At 45.0% G+C, this 16,989-nt stretch overlaps 1 protein-coding gene across 1 annotated transcript; it reads right to left on the reverse strand.

Annotated features, from left to right (window-relative positions):
- Positions 1 to 329: 329 nt before the first annotated feature.
- Positions 330 to 767, reverse strand: KCNE5 (potassium voltage-gated channel subfamily E regulatory subunit 5). The gene has a single exon (XM_052663872.1). The coding sequence runs from the start codon at positions 765 to 767 to the stop codon at positions 330 to 332; it is 438 nt and encodes a 145-aa protein (XP_052519832.1).
- Between the last annotated feature and the right edge of the window lie 16,222 nt (positions 768 to 16,989).

The raw sequence follows: 16,989 nt of genomic DNA on the forward strand, positions 1-16,989 counted from the left end.
CTGCTTCAGTTCAGTGCCAAGTGTTGGACGTGTTGGATTCAGTGCCCAGGGGGCTAGAGCTTGGTGTCGGGGCTGTCTGAAGACAGGCGAGCAGAGGCAGTTTAGGGTGGTGGGATGTGCGGGGTGGGGGTGGGGGTCTGGGGTGGTGGGAGAGGAGCGAGAGGCCGGCCTGGAGGGTAATGCTTCTTTCACGGCCTTCCAGACGAGGTCTCCTGGCCTCAACGTCTTCTGAGCCTCAGGGGAGGCAAGTCCTGGAAGGGGAGGAGAGGACACGGCGAGACGAGCGAGCTGAGGAGGGACCGGGCGAGCCAGCGAGCTGGGTGGCGGTTCTAGACCCCCTCGGTGCCCCGGGCCAGGGCCGGAGCGGGCAGCCCGCAGGGGGCGAGCTGGCGGCGGCCCTCGGCGGGCGAGCCGGCCACTGTCTCGGCGTCGGCGGTGGCGGGGGCCTCTCCCGGGAGCCACTCGTGCTGAGCGCAGGCCTGGGACTGCTCGTCCTTGGCCTCGACGAGCTTGCGGGAGCGGGTGTAGGCCAAGATGAGGCCGCCGGCCAGGCAGGCGTAGAAGACCATGATGAGCAGGATGTAGAGATAGGCATCGTCGCCCTTGGCGCTGGTCACCTCGCGGCCCACGAAGGGGTCGGGCACGACCCCCATGCCCATGCTCGGGCCGGGGCCGGCGCCCAAGCCACTGGCGTTGCCCCGGTGATGCAGCTCCAGCAGCAGGCGGCTCAGCAGGGTCCGCAGACGCTGACTCTCGCTGCAGTTCATGGCTGTCGGGGAGTGACACGGCGGCTCCAGATCGCTGTTGACCTTGCCCCCGGGCCAGGCCGAGGGGATGCGGGCGGGCGAGCGGCGGCGGTACCCGGCTCCTCCGGGCGGGCGGCGGAGTGGCTGGGGGGCCCCGCCGCCCGGGCCTCCTTATTCCCTCAGCCCCGCACCTCCTCCCCTTCCCCACCACGCCCCCTCGGCCCGAGGCCGCCTCTTCCTAGGCTGTCTCGCCGCCCGGGGGACAGGGGACAGCTGGTGTGGGGAGGAAAGGGGACGAGGGAGGGGACGAGGCCAAGAGAGGGGCGGAGGGGGCGGGGGCGCGGAATGCGCGGGGCCCCCGGGTGGCCAAGGCTGGCCGGGCGGCTCACTGGGGCCAAGCCTGGACCCCAGGCTGCGGCGGAAGAGAATTCCTTCTAAGTTCTGGCCACCTGCCCTGAGTTTTGGCCCAGTTACAGCATCTGCCCACCCCCTGCAAGGCCGGCCCTGTGCGGGGGTTCCATCAGCTCTCACAGACGTGGCAGCAGAGACCGCTGGTCCGCCTCTCAGAGCTGGTGATTACTGATGTAGACAAGGACCCTGGCCTAGCTTCCCAGCCATCATTGCTTCCCCTGGACGGAGGAGGTGAGCATCTTATTCAGAAGATGCTCAGGACAAATTAGGCAACTCAAGTGGAATAGGATGCCCCAGGCTTCTGATAATATACTAGCCTCCTGGGAAGTACCCCTCCTCTGATCTATCACATTTTTAGAGGGGTCTCCACATCTTAGCATGTGAGTGTAGCATCGATTATGTGACCCTGTTTTCCCTTGGGCAGCAAGTCATCTTCCCAGAAATGCAACCAAGTTCTTCCATTAAAAGGAGCAGGGACATTTAAAAGGCTACACTCTAGACATCTCAGGATCTGAAAAGTGCCAATTCTAGAGAATATGCTGACCTCCACACCCAATTAGCCTGATATCCAGCTCTGTGCCTCTGTGGGGCTTGGTAACAAGTCTTGGCCCTGCTGGGTCATGCAGCAGTCTTTTTTTTTTCCTCATAGAGTATTCCCTGGTGGCTCAGTGGTAAAGAATCTGCCTCCCGATGGGTTCAATCCCTGAGTCTGGAAGTTCCCCTAGAGAAGGAAATGGCAACTCACTCCAGTATTCTTGCCTGGAAAATCCCATGGACAGAGAAGCCTGGCAGGCTACAGTCTATGGGGTCACAAAGAGTTGGATGTGACTTAGCAACTAAACAACAACAACAGTCTTCTTTTAGGGGGAATCAAGGCACTAAGACAGAGATAAGTTCATAGTATGTCCAACTGGAAACAGACTGGGATTCACAAAGAGAAACTGCTCAAAGGATTGATTTCTAAACAGAAAGCAGGAAAAAAAATGAAGTATTGTTGGTCAGGTCCTGTATATGATTGCTAGGTAAGAGTAAAAGGAATTTTTAAAAAAGCTATATGCCTGTATGCACCCCATGCAAAGCAAGCTGCCTGTTTAAGACCATTCAGTCCAGGGGCCATTTGATCTTCAAGGACCATGGGTTTAAAAAGAGATGCTTTTCTGATGTCTCTGCTTCAGCCACCCTTCAACTAGTGGGCCAGCCACTGCAAGGTTGTAGCCTTCTGTATGTTGGAGTCAAGGTGGTACCAAACCATATCCAGGGTCTCAAACAGAACCTTGCTTCGCAGCCTCTACATACCTCTTAGAGACATTCCACGTGACCCTGACCTCTGCATCCCTCCTAATCACCTTGCCTCAATGTCCTCACTTCAGAGGGACTCAGGGAAGAACTGTTCAAGTGAATTGGTATGACTAATGCTAGGAGGACACAGCTAGGAAATTCTCAAGCACTACCAACCTAATGACAGAACTGTTAAGCTAAAAAACCTCTCTGATCTGTTAAAACATGACCATAATATCTAGGGTTTTTTGGGGGTGGGGAGTGGGAGGAAGAAGCCTCTTCACTGTAGCATGTATACAGTCATAGAAACTTTTACTTTCAACAGCTTTATAAGCCAGTAGATTCAAATGGTTAAGCAGCAGGACTAGAATAATAAAGTTTGACCTTGTTCTATGTCATAACACACGCCTCTTGTCACATGGGCGGTATCCCTGAGCTGCCTCCATTTTCTCACCCCTCCCTTTCCTTTCCATTCCTGGAACCTTCTAGAGTCCAGCACTTTTGGCCAAAACTACTCTCTGTAAGTAAGTTCACCAACACCCTCAGGGCCGAATTTAAGGGTCTCTGCTCAGTTTGCATCTTTGACCTCAAGGGTGAATTTGATACCATCAACCGCCCACTTCTTCCTGTCCTACCCTTGGCTCTGGTGGTATTGTGTTCTCAAGTTTCTCTTCTTATCTCTCTGATGCATCATTCTCTGTCTCTTTTGCTGGCTCCTGTTCTTTCCTCCTCCCATTAGCTGTTGGAATTCCCAAAGACTCAGCCCTCAGCCATTCTCTTAACATCTATTTCCTTGGAAAGTGTCTCCTTACATGGTCTCACCGACCACATGGTATTTATTTAGCCAAATCTGAATCTCTAGCTCTGATTCTTTCTTGGTAACATTTTTTAGATCCATCCGCTCCTTCCTTTCTGGTTTTATCACCACAAGCTTAATCCAAGCTCTCATTACCTCAGGTCAAATATGCAAACTGAGAGTCTTATGTCAGATCACCCTGCCTACAACCCAGTCCACCTTGCTATGACTGAAATAATTCTCCGCCAACACCACTTCCATCCATTCACCCCTGTGTTCAGAAACCCAAAATTGTTCTCCACTGCTTGTTTAATGGAGTCCAGTCTTCTTTGATGGGTCTGAAGTCCTCATCACCAATAGACACCACCTTTGTACTTGCAAAATAGCATATTCCTGGTGTTCCTCTCCAATACTCTGGGTCTTTCATCTTCCTCAAAATACACTGACAAAAGGGAGTCTTGCTTGATACCCCTATTTGTGCTCTCAGAGTCCTTACAACACACCCTGCCTGAAAGTGCCCCAACTCAGACTACAGTATTCAATGCACAAAATTTGGAAAACACAGAAAAACACCAAGAAAAAGAATCCCCAAGAGCGCACAAATGTCGCACATGAACATACACACATACAGGCACACACCATACATACATCATTATTTTGTAGCCTTTTTCACTTAACAAGATACTGGGGATTTTTCTTCATGTCAATAACTAATTTTTATAACATCATTTTATTATCTACACAGTATTCTGGACTATGGACCTTCTATGATGTATTTAAATGAGCTCTTATTGTAAGATTTCTGGTTAATTTCCAGGTTCTTGCTATTAAAGATAATGTTTTCATGAATACATACAAGGCTAATTATAATTCCTTTAAAGGAAATAATTACCAGAGAGAAAGCAAGTTACACATTTACAGAAGACTGGCATAGGGAGCAAGAGATGTATAGAAGGGGGTGGAAACAGGAATGGAGACTAGTCATAAAATTTAAAAAGGCCCAACCCTCCGAAAAAAACAACAGGTGTGTGTGGGGGAGACTCTGGCTTTCTTTTCACTCAAGGGGCTGGCTGCTGGACAGCCCTACAACCCCAGCCCTGAATGGCTGAGATGCCAACCCCCTCCAACCCCCTACATTTAATGAAATTGTGAATCCAGCAGACAAGGATTGAATCTCATTCCTCCCTAGCTTTCCATCCCCTCTACACTTGTTCCATACCTGTCACATAATCATCTGTTTATCCATTGTCCAGAATTCACTTATTTCCTGACTGGTAATCAAGTGTGTTGACAAAGGGAAGGAATTTATAATCATGTGTTTAGACTTTCAAAAATGTCTTGGAAAAGGTTCTGTTCCATGCCAGGGTTGTTTTAAAAGTACAATTGAGGCGCCATGGGCTAGGAAACGCTTTCACCATTCCTTGAAACTGTGAATGTTTCCTGCCAATAGCGCAGCTCCATGGAAGTTGGTTGAATTGAACTGAGTTGAGTTTGGCTAGTTGCCAAAGGACGGGCACAGATGGTAAGCACTGTTGGAGTCCAGGAGGCTGGCAAAGCTACAATGGGCTCCAAGGGAGGGGAGGAAAGAAGGCTTCATGAAGCACCAACTACAGACCGAGAAAGAATCATTCATTCATTCATTTCTTCAATGAATACTTGTTGCATGTTACACTGTTCAAGGCACTGTGCTGGATCCTAGAGACACCTCAGCAAACAAGTCACACCCGTGAGCTGGCTGTGGCTTTGACGGTTCACAGACACTTCTTTGTGAACTGGGCCAAATCAGGGAGTGCCAGGATCTGGAATGGGATGAGAGGTGGGCATGCAGGATAGCCAGAATTCTGATTGGGAGAGAATTTTGAGTCTGGACCTAAGCATTAGAGTCCAAAGACTTGTTTAAAAAAAGGAAGATTCCCCTTAATTCAAAAGAGGGAGGAGAATAAATGAGACAGTTCCTGGATCGCACTGGGATTTCTCAGTTGCTTCATGGGATTGTGTGCAGTATTGGGGGTAGAGGGATTGTGCTTTGATAAAATCAATATTTATGGGTTCAAATGAACCTCAGGGGCTTCATGTGCCTACTTTGGAGATTTCTTGGAGATGGGCTTGTGCTGAGGTTACCCTATATCCAGGCCACATATGGGAGCATGATCAGGGAGCCCCTGATCTCATTTATCAAATGCCTGTTGATGTTGTTCAGTCACTCAGTTGTGTTTGGCTCTTTGAGACCCCATGGACTACAGCACGCCATGCTTCCCTGTCCTTCACCATCTTCCAGAGTTTGCTCAAATTCATGTCCATTGAGTCAGTGATGCCATCCAACCATCTCATCCTCTGTCGCCCCCTTCTCCTGCCCTCAATCTTTCCCAGCATCAGGGTCTTTTTCAATGAGTCGGCTCTTTGCATCAGGAGGCCAAAGTATTGGAGCTTCAACTTCAGCATCAATCCTGCCAATGAATATTCAAGGTTGACTTATTTTAGGATTGACTGGTTTGATCTCCTTGCAGTCCAAGGGACTCTCAAGTCTCAAATGCCTAGCATGTGCTATTAATTAACCTCACAACAACCCTATGAGGAGGGTAGGGTTGTTATTAAAAATATTTAACAGCACTATGTCTTGGGTACTGATGGATAAGTAAACAATCAGAATGGTTTCATCGCTAAGTTGTGTCTGACTCTTGTGACCCCATGGACTATAGCCTGCCAGGCTCCTCTCTCCTTGGGATTCTCCAGGCAAGAATACTGGAGTAGGTTTTAGATGCTGACTATAAACAACCAATATAGCCTCACAGAGCCACATCATGGGGCAGAGAAGTAGAAGAGAGGCACAGACTACAGAGCTTCCTAGTTCCCAGAAGACGAAACGAAGATCTCATCTCCTTGGGGTTCACAGCTGTCCTGAGTCATTTTGAATCTCTTTCCTCCCTGCTGGTGCCTCCACTGCTCCCTGTGTTCACAGCAAGTACGTGAAATATCCCTCGCCTACTGACTCCTCTAAAGCAATGATATCTACTGCAGCTGCCCCTCTCTCCCAGCAGTTTTCTAAGGATGCCACTTGCTGGCTCAAAATTCTTGAATGGGCCGCATTGGCTTGACAAATTATCACCTTAGTGTGGCCATCAAAACTCTCTGTGCTCTGGCTTGAAGATGCCTTCCAGTCATATTTGTAGCAATAACTACCCAACATGTCTCCAATACCAGAAATCTCTTCTCTTTTTTTTATAACTTATTTTGATTGAGATGTAGTTAGTATATAACACTGTGTAAGTCTAAGGTGTCAAATATGTTTATCTGGTACATTTGTATTGCAAAATGATTACTACTGTAACATGAGCTAAATCTTCCTCTATCACCTGACATAATGATCATTTCTTTTCGGTGGGGAGAGCTTTTAAGACACGTTTTCAACTAGATAACATCTCTCCGTCCTTAGCAACTCCACAGCATAGGATACCAGTAATATGTGTGCTTGTCAGATGGTCCCAACAATCCTTTTGAGGGCAAGGGCTGTGTTCTTTCTCTTCGTATTCTTTGTCTAGCCTGGAACAGTGTCTGGCATACAGTAGGTGATCAGGAAATATTTACCTGGGTCTGAGGTCTGCCTTCCTCCAATGAAGCCTTATAAGTTTGAAAGAAATTGGCTCCATTCAGGATATGGAACTTTGTGGATGCATTTTTTCCCCAAAAAAAGAGAATATTATGCAAATTTCAAACATACAGCTAAGTTGAAAGAATTTTCCAGCAGCATCTTGTAACTTATTAACCAGATCCTACCATAAAGTTTTCTGATACTGGCTTTATCCATCCCTTATCTATCCATCTGTCTGTCTATCCAGTGCCCTTTCTTTCTTAAGTTGCAGGTATCAGTACATTTTACTCCTAAACACTTTCCAGATGTGTGTGTGTGTGTGTGTGTGTGTGTGCGCGCGCGTGTGCTCAGTCATGTCTGACTCTTTGAGACACCCTGGACTGTAGCCTGCCAGGCTCCTTTGTCCATCAGATTTCCCATGCAATGGAGTGGGTAGCCATTTCCTACTCCAGGGGATAGGGTTCAATATTTGCTTGTTATTCTTTTGTTTTACTTTTGAGGTAAAATATATCTACATTAATTGTACATTTGCTGAGTTTTGACAAATGTAACTGTGTAACTTAGCTCCCTACTAAGATGTAGAAGATTATTTCCACTCAAGATTAAGCTTCCTCTTGTCCCTTCCCTAGCAGTCCTCTCCCTTCACTCTTAGAGGTAACCACTGCTTTGATTTTTTTTCCATCATTGATTAGTTTTACCTATTACAGAACTTCATATGAATGGAATCATATAGCATGAACTCTTTTGTATAAGACTTCTTTGAAAAGATACCTGCTAAGAAAAGACTTCTTTGACTCAGCTTGAGGTTTCTGAGAATCATCCAACCATGTATCTGTCATTTATTCCTTTTTATTGCTGAATAGCACTCCATTGTGTGACAATACCACAGTTTGTGTATCAGTTATCCATTTATCCTTTCTCCTACTGATGGACACTTGAATTGTTTTCAGTTTCTGTCTATTAAGAGTAAGGTGGCTATGAATATTCTCATACAAGTCTTTTTGTAAACATATATTTTCCTTTTTCTTGGGTAAGTACAGAGGGAGAAAAATGCTGGGTCACAGGGAAGATGTGATTTAGTTTTATAAGAAACGGCCAGACCTTTTCCCAAGGTGGTTGTATTTTTTTACACTCCCACCAATAATGTATGAGGATTCCAATTGTTTGTGGTTACTCTTCCATCTCTTTGCTTCAATCCCATACTTAGCTTTGTCTTGTACCCATGACATGCATTTACTCTTAGAATAGGGCCAGGCCTGTTTGTGGTTTATTACTTAAAGTCTCCCCCCCGTCACCCATTTTGCTGACTACTAAATGTATATCCAGTCTCTAGATGGAGTTGCTAGAATGTGAGTCAACTCTGTGCGATAATAGCTTTTACTGAAAGTTTACATGTGCCCAGCACTGTGTTAAACACTTTATATGCATTATCTGACTTAATCCTTACAGGAACCCTGTGAGGGAGGTACAATATCATTCCCATTATACAGTTGAGGAAACTGAGGCCCAGAGAGGTTAACTTGCTCAGAGTCACAAGCTTGTAGGTGGCCACGACTTGAACCTGGGTCTGTAATGCGCTGCATGCATGCCATGTCACTTCAGTTGTGTCCAACTCTTTTCCACCTCATGGACTGTAGCCTGTCAGACTCCTCTGCACATAGGATTCTCCAGGCAAGAATACTGGAGTGGGTTGCCATTTCCTCCTCCGGGGGATCTCCCCAACCCAGGGATTGAAACTACATCTCCTGAGGCTCCTGTATTGCAGGCAAACTTTTTACCACTGAGCCACAGGGGAAGGCGCCCGTAATGTACTACCACTGTGCTACAATGCTGCTGTCTAATGTCCTTTGTCCAGAGGCTAACAGGAAAAAAAAAGAACTTCTCTGTTCACTCCCAACCCCTTTATTTTTCAGCTGAGAACATGGAAGTCCAGAGAGGAGAAAGACTTGACTGAAGTCCCCAGGTGCCTCAGTGGTTAAGAATCCACCTGCTAGTGCAGGAGACACAAGAGACCAGGGTTCGATCTCTGGGTTGGGAATATCCCCTGGAGAAGGAAATGGCAACCTGCTCCAGTATTCTTGCCTGGAGAATTCCATAGACAGAGGAGCCTAGTGGGCTACAGTCTGTGGGGTCACAAAGAATCAGACATGATGGAGCACACACACACACACACACACACACACACACACAGAGCCATCAGAATCCTACCTCCTAGTCAGGAAATCTTTCCACTCCAGTACACAGCCTCCTTCAATGTTTGGGGCAATTCGGATTTTCTTTCTACCTTTTTAATGATGACAAGAATCTGAAAACCATTTTGAGATCTCTGAAAGAAGTGTGTGAATATAAGAGAATGGAGTAGGGTCGACCTTCCCTTTAGGGCCAAAACATAAGGTCACAAATTAAATTGTCAAATTTGTGTCATTCATGCCTAAACATTATCTTGAAAAATGTTTCTCCCGCCCACTCAGTCTTCTCTGGAAAAGGAAAGAAAACAAATGTGCAGACTTGAGGTATTCTGTGGGAAAGGAGTTGGAAAGGAAGAAGCCGGGGGCACTTTTCTCTTGGACTGCCACAGCGCCATCTGGTGGACGGCTTGGGTTTTTGTTTTTCTTCGTTTTTCTGTTCACAGGTTTATTGCCGGTTTCTGTGCCAGGCCCTGGGTTAGGAGTGGAGGATCCAGATGAGCCTCGCTTCCTCCCATAATGAAGCTAACGTTCTACGGTGTGGGGGTTACCCAAACCCTTACAACACTGTGTGGTAAAAGTCCTATTAGAGACAAATAAGGCAAACTTGCATTTTCGTTCTGGGTTGGCCACCTACCAGCTCTGTTACCTTGAGCAAAGTCACTTAACTTCTCTGTGTCCCAGATTCGTTTTTTGTAAAATGGAGATAATAATAGAAGTGCTCACTGTAGGGTTTTGTGGCAGGATTGAATAAGACAATGCTGAGAAAGCACTGAGAATAGTGCTTTGAGCATATTAAATGTTTAAGAATGTCAGCCGTGGTTATAGGCATGCTCAGTTGTGCAACCCCATGGACTGTAGACCGCCAAGCTCCTCTGTCCATGGGATTCTCCAGGCAAGAATACTGGAGTTGGTTGCCATGTCCTCCTCCAGGGGGGATCTTCCCAGATCAGGGATCAAACCCATGTCTCCTGCACTGGCAGGCAGATTCTTTACCACTGATCCACCTGGGAAGCCCTCAGACATGGTTACTTCATCATAAAAAGATAAGCATATGGTGCTGTGGGGCCCAGAGGAGGGGCATTTAGCTCATCCTCAGAGAGCTCATAGCAGCCGTCCCTGCGGATGTGACATTTGGGATGTCTTGAATAGGAAGTAGTCATTCAAACCCTTCCTCCACATGGAAAGCAATGTCTGCAACATGTGGGTAAGGAAAACAACAGCATTCACCTCCCCTCGCCCCTGCATCATGAAGGGCTGGCACAGCATCCTTGTCTCGGGTGTGCCAGGGGCTTCAGTGAGGGCCTCTGAGCTGGAAGATGCTGTGGGAACATTTAAGAATTATTGGGTTTGGGACCTAGACCAAGTGAGAAATTGGTTCCCACAATGGATAAGCAAAGCTTGACTTGAAATTAGATACTAAAAGAAAAATCAAGACCAGTTGTGTCAACTGGTGTTTATTTTAATTCTGACTTTGGGGGAAATAGTGCTTCACTGGTTCTTTATTCACCCAACATAGGCATGCTGGAGCTTTGTAAGTTCCCACTGCCTCAAAACATGAACATTTCTGGGCCCCTCTGTTGCTCTCCAAATTGTGCCTGGCCCACATCATGACCACATCTGATTCTATTCATATTCTTTTCCCTGCAAACTCTTAAGCCTTCTATGTTGTCCCAATTTTACTCATCCTTCATGGTCTAGACTTTCTCATTTGTTCATGAAATATTTTCTTTTTTATATTGAGGTATAATTGACATATAACATTTATTAGTTATAAGTGTACAACATAATGCTTCAATATTTGACTATACCGTAACATGATCACCACAATAAGGTGAATGAACATCCGTCACCACACACAGTTACAAATTTTTTTCTTGTGATGAGAGTAATATCTACTTCCTTAGCAACTTATGAATATGCAGTACAGTATTATTAACTATACTCACCAGGCTGTACATTACATCCCCAGGACATATTTATTTTATACCTGGAAATTTGTAACTTTGACCCTCTTCACCGCTTTCTCCCACATACCTCCCAACAACCACCAATGTTTTTTGTATCTATGAACTTGTTTTTCTCTTTTTTTAGATTTCACACATAAATGAGATCATGCAGTATTTCTTTTTCTCTGACTTATTTGATTTATTCCATTGTACATATACACCACATTTTCTTTTTTCATTCATCCATCAGAGGACACTTAGTTTGTTTCCATATCTTGGGTGTAAATAATACTGCAGTGAACATGGGGATGCATATATCTTTTCAAGTTAGTATTTTCATTTTCTCCAGATAAACACCCAGAAGTGGAATTGCTCAATCATATGATAGGAACCTCGATATTATTTTTAATTGTTTGAGGAACCTCCATACTATTTTCCATAGTGGCTGCACCAATTTACATTCCTACCAACAGTGCACGAGGGTTCCCTTTTCTCCACATCCTCACCAACACTTGTTATTTCTTGTCTTCCTGGTAATAGCCATCCTAACAGGTGTGAGGTTGTAGCTCACTGCGATTTTGACTTGCCTGAAATATTTTCTGAGAATGTACTATGTGCCAGGCACAGCGGCAGACACTAGAGATATAGCAGTGAACAAGACAGACACAGTCTGTCTACCTTCCCAGAGCCAACAGTCTGCCTGGAACTATGACATGAAAACAAAGCATTGTGACCATGAGTCACCAGAGTTTTCTCAGAGGAGGGATCTGTCTAAAACAGTGCTTTCCAATTGTTTTCTTCACATAGCACACATAGATAACATATATGACCCCTAGGATAAATGGGTAAGAAAGTAGCCTGCCAGGGAGCTCTGGCCACTCCAGGGGCAGAGGGCACCAATATCTCAGGCATACCTAGCATCTCTGGTTGAGAATCTCAAGTTATAACCCATGGCATTGTTGTTGCTCTCATCTCACCTCATCCTTGTAGGCTGATGGGCACAGAAGGGATGCTGCTGCAGATGAATACGCAGTCTTTGTTATTAACTAGAAGTTGGCAAGAGTCACTTTTGCCTCTTCAGCATTAGGTTTTAGACTGGAGCCTCCAAGGAAGGCTTCCTGGACAACTGAAGCCTAAAAGGATTCTCTGCTTCTTCCAAATTCCTCCATACTGACTGTCTTCAGTTCACAGTTCAACTTCTAATTCACCCGCATAGTCTGCTATTGCATGCTGACGGCACAAGAACATCGTCTCCCCTAGAGCATCAAGCAGTGCTATACAAGAGAGGGCTCCGAAATACTTCTTCAGCGCCATGTTTCAAGACCAGAGAAATCTTATTGGAACTTAAGACGGTCTTAAAATACAAATAGCTTTGTTATCTAAGAATCATTCAGTGCCGAAGCCATCTTTTAAAACTTGAGAAAGTCCCAAAGCTGTAAGAGAATGAAGTAATTGGCCTTCTTCCTAGAAACAGGATGCTGAAGCCCCACAGCTCCAGGCCAGTTTGGAGTTTTTCTTCTCAGAACACAACCAAAGGTCAACCAAGATATCCCACAACCCCAGGAGATAGGGTCGAGGGAGCTATTGTTTATATCATAAGCAAAAGGGAAGAATTCACAAGCAAAGAGAGCCCAAGGGGTGTCTTGCTGAGAAAACAAAGACTCCTGCTGAAATGAAACAGAAGAGTCTGCATCCTTTCCTTCCCTTGGACTCCCTGAGAAAAGTTAATTCTCTCACCATCACTGCAAAGAAATCGAGGAAAACAACAGAATGGGAAAGACTAGAGATCTCTTCAAGAAAATTAGAGATATCAAGGGAACATTTCATGCAAACATGGGCTCAATAAAGGACAGAAATGGTATGGACCTAACAGAAGCAGAAGATATTAAGAAGAGATGGCAAGAATACACAGAAGAACTGTACAAAAAGGATCTTCACGACCCGGATAATCACGATGGTGTGATCACTCATCTAGAACCAGACATCTTGGAATGTGAAGTCAAGTGGGCCTTAGAAAGCATCACTACGAACGAAGCTAGGGGAGGTGATGGAATTCCAGTAGAACTATTTCAAATCCTGAAAGATGATGCTGTGAAAGTGCTGCACTCAATATGCCAGCACATTTGGAAAACTCAGCAGTGGCCACAGGACTGGAAAAGGTCAGTTTTCATTCCAGTCCCAAAGAAAGGCAATGCCAAAGAATGCTCAAACTACGGCACAATTGCACTCATCTCACACGCTAGTAAAGTAATGCTCAAAATTCTCCAAGCCAGGCTTCAGCAATACGTGAACCGTGAACTTCCTGATGTTCAAACTGGTTTTAGAAAAGGCAGAGGAACCAGAGATTAAATTGCCAACATCCGCTGGATCATGGAAAAACCAAGAGAGTTCCAGAAAAACATCTATTTCTGCTTTATTGACTATGCCAAAGCCTTTGACTGTGTGGATCACAATCAACTGTGGAAAATTCTGAAAGAGATAGGAATACCAGATCACCTGACCTGCCTCTTGAGAAATCTGTATGCAGGTCAGGAAGCAACAGTTAGAACTGGACATGGAACAACAGACTGGTTCCAAATAGGAAAAGGAGTACATCAAGGCTGTCTATTGTCACCCTGCTTATTTAACTTCTATGCAGAGTACATCATGAGAAACACTGGACTGGAAGAAACACAAGCTGGAATCAAGATTGCTGGGAGAAATATCAATAACTTCAGATATGCAGATGACACCACCCTTATGGCAGAAAGTGAAGAGAAACTAAAAAGCCTCTTGATGAAAGTGAAAGAGGAGAGTGAAAAAGTTGGCCTAAAGCTCAACATTCAGAAAACGAAGATCATGGCATCCGGTCCCATCACTTCATGGGAAATAGATGGAGAAACAGTGGAAACAGTGTCAGACTTTATTTTTGGGGGCTCCAAAATCACTGCAGATGGTGACTGCAGCCATGAAATTAAAAGACGCTTACTCCTTGGAAGAAAAGTTATGAGCAACCTAGATAGAATATTCAAAAGCAGAGACATTACTTCGCCGACTAAGGTCCTTCTAGTCAAGGCTATGGTTTTTCCTGTAGTCATGTATGGATGTGAGTGTTGGACTGTGAAGAAGGCTGAGTGCCAAAGAATTGATGCTTTTGAACTGTGGTGTTGGAGAAGACTCCTGAGAACCCTTTGGACTGCAAGGAGATCCAACCAGTCCATTCTGAAGGAGATCAGCCCTGGGATTTCTTTGGAAGGAATAACGCTAAAGCTGAAACTCCAGTACTTTGGCCACCTCATGCGAAGAGTTGACTCATTGGAAAAGACTTTGATGCTCGGAGGGGTTGGGGGCAGGAGAAGAAGGGGACAACAGAGGATGAGATGGCTGGATGGCATCACTGACTCGATGGACGCGTGTCTGAGTGAACTCCGGGAGTTGGTGATGGACAGTGAGGCCTGGCGTGCTGCGATTCATGGGGTCGCAAAGAGTCGGACACGACTGAGCGACTGAACTGAACTGAAGAGACTAGTTGGGAGGTTAGTATAGCTGTTTTGGTGACTCAGACGGTAAAGAATCTGCCTGCAATGTAGGAATATCAGGCTCAATCCCTGGGTTGGGAAGATCCCCTGGAGAAGGGAATGGCTACCCACTTTTATTCTTGCTCGGAGAAGCCCATGGACAGAGGGGCCTGGCGGGCTACAGTCCAGAGCGTAGCAAACAGTCAGAGAAGACTGAGCGACTAAGCGCTCAGGCATGCACAGGTGATCGAGATGAGAAGCAGTGAAGGTCTGATCTATGGTAGTAATTGCGGGAAGAGCATAGCAAATGAACTTCAGGTACATGAGGTCAAGTCTCCCCAAAACTAAGCCCAACTGAGACCGAAAGCAGATGCAAACAGTGAAATATACTGACATACTCCAGGTAATTTAAGTTCACCCAAGTTGTCTGTGCCCTATTTCACAGCTGCCTAGGTCTGCTTTCTCCTATTCAAGCTCACAAAGATGTTACTCATCAGATGAGCCTTTCAGGTTTTCCCACACCCTTAAACACATTTGTTCCCAAAACTGATCAGCTTGAGATCAGCCTAATTGGTTCATCCTCTTCTGCAACACACCCAACCTTCAACTTCTCCTATCAATCTTGCCTCCTCAGGCCAGACATGTCTGATCCTACTCAGGCTGCTCGTGTAAACAAGATATAGGGCATTTTCAGGATGCCAGAAGATTCCCTCATGCCCCTTTCTAGGCAATACCACCACTTTCTTCAGAGAAAACCATTATTCTGGGTTCTATCACTGTTGTGGCCATTCTTCATATAAACTTCATATAAATAGAATCATAATGTACTGTGAAAGCTTCTTTCGTATAGCATAATTATCTGTGAATATAATTCACCCATATCTTTGCATGTAGCAGTTTATTCTTTTTGCTTGCTATGTAGCATTTCCTTGTATGAATATACCACAATTTATCTATTCTCCTGTTGATAGCCATTATAGTTGTTTCCAATTTGTGGGTCATTATGAATAGTGCTGACATGGGGTTTCCCAAATGGTTCAGCCAACATCACCTTACAGCAAAGCTTTTTTAACAAACTCTGCCCATGTTGTTCTGGGTAATTTTCTTGAATACTTGAAATCCCCCCTTTTTTTGGTTCTCTCTCTCTTGAAGTTCTGTTGTTCAAATGATGAATCACCTGGACTGACTCTTTAATACCCTTACCTTTTTGTTCCTATTTTTCATCTTTAAAAAACTGTTTGGAATTAGGTAGTAGTGATAGTGGCACAACATTGTTGTGAATATAATACCACCTAATTGCACACTCAAAAATGGTTAAAGCAACATTTCATTATATATTATTTTACCACAATATTTTGGCCCCTCCAAAAATTCTACTTTCTGAGTAAGTTCCTCTACCAGTTCTTTCAATTTTCCATTTTAGCCATCATATTTATAGTAAGAGCTGGGCTTTGTTTTCTATAATTACTTTTTCTGCAGCTCTCTGCTCTTTTTAATGGGAGTTTTCAAGTTTTTTTGTGAAAATTTTTTTATCTTACAGAACCAATTTACTCCAATTTGCTCTTTTCTCTAGTTTTCAAAGGTAATCCTTGCCTTCTCATCTAAGAAGAAAATACTAGCACTGACTGGGAGATCTAACAGTGTGGTTGTCTCTGAGGTAGAGGAGGTGGGAGGATGAGGGTAAGGGATAGCTTTCTTTCATGGACTTCATATGATAGCTGACTTTGAACCTGTGCTTTCCAAAGAGTGGCTTGCAGACTCTCTAGAGCTGTGCTACCCAGCATGGAGATGAAATGAAAAACTCAGTTCCTCAGTCACACTAACCACATCTCCAATGCTTGATGGCCACACGTGACTAGTGGTACTATAATGGATAGCAGAGATACAAAACATTTCCAAACTCACGAGTCCCATCAGACAGCACTATCTTGTGGGATCATGAAATCAGTGTAGAGGGTGACAACCAGCATTTAAATAGATGAAATAGCATCACTGGTCATCTCATTGTTTTTTTCCACATAAACATTGTCATAAAATATTGTTTCATATACACAGAAGCAGGGGCTTCCCAGGTGGCTCAGTATAAAGAAACGGTCTGCCAAGGCAGGAGATGCAAGTTTGATTGCTGGGTTGGGAAGATCCCCTGGAGAGGGAAATGGCAACCCACTCCAGTATTCCTGCCTGAAAAGTCCTATGGATAGAGAAGCCTGGTGGGCTACAGTCCATGGGATCACAGAGTCAGACACAACTGAGGGACTGAGCACGAGCACGATACACAGAAGTGTATGGTCACAGCATCGTGGATCATGTTTAAAAAAATAGAAAGCACAGTTGAATTGTGTGTGCACAGCCATGCTTTTTAAGGAGAGAACATAGGAGTGACAGAAACTCTTGGTACCTAGTAGCATGGCATCATCTACAGCCTCATATCCATATAGGAAACTTGGGACTGAGGGCATCTTAAAAAAACAAAAAATCACCTTGGGATAGCAAAATCACAATAAGAAAGCTAGATGTGATGGGACTTAGGGTCAATT

The sequence above is a fragment of the Budorcas taxicolor genome, chromosome X (genome assembly GCF_023091745.1).
Source record: "Budorcas taxicolor isolate Tak-1 chromosome X, Takin1.1, whole genome shotgun sequence".
In the NCBI taxonomy this organism is placed as follows: Eukaryota; Metazoa; Chordata; class Mammalia; order Artiodactyla; family Bovidae; genus Budorcas; species Budorcas taxicolor.

Excerpts from the sequence above, each read along its gene's own strand:
- KCNE5 (XM_052663872.1), bottom strand. The coding sequence starts at position 767 with ATGAACTGCAGCGAGAGTCAGCGTCTGCGGACCCTGCTGAGCCGCCTG.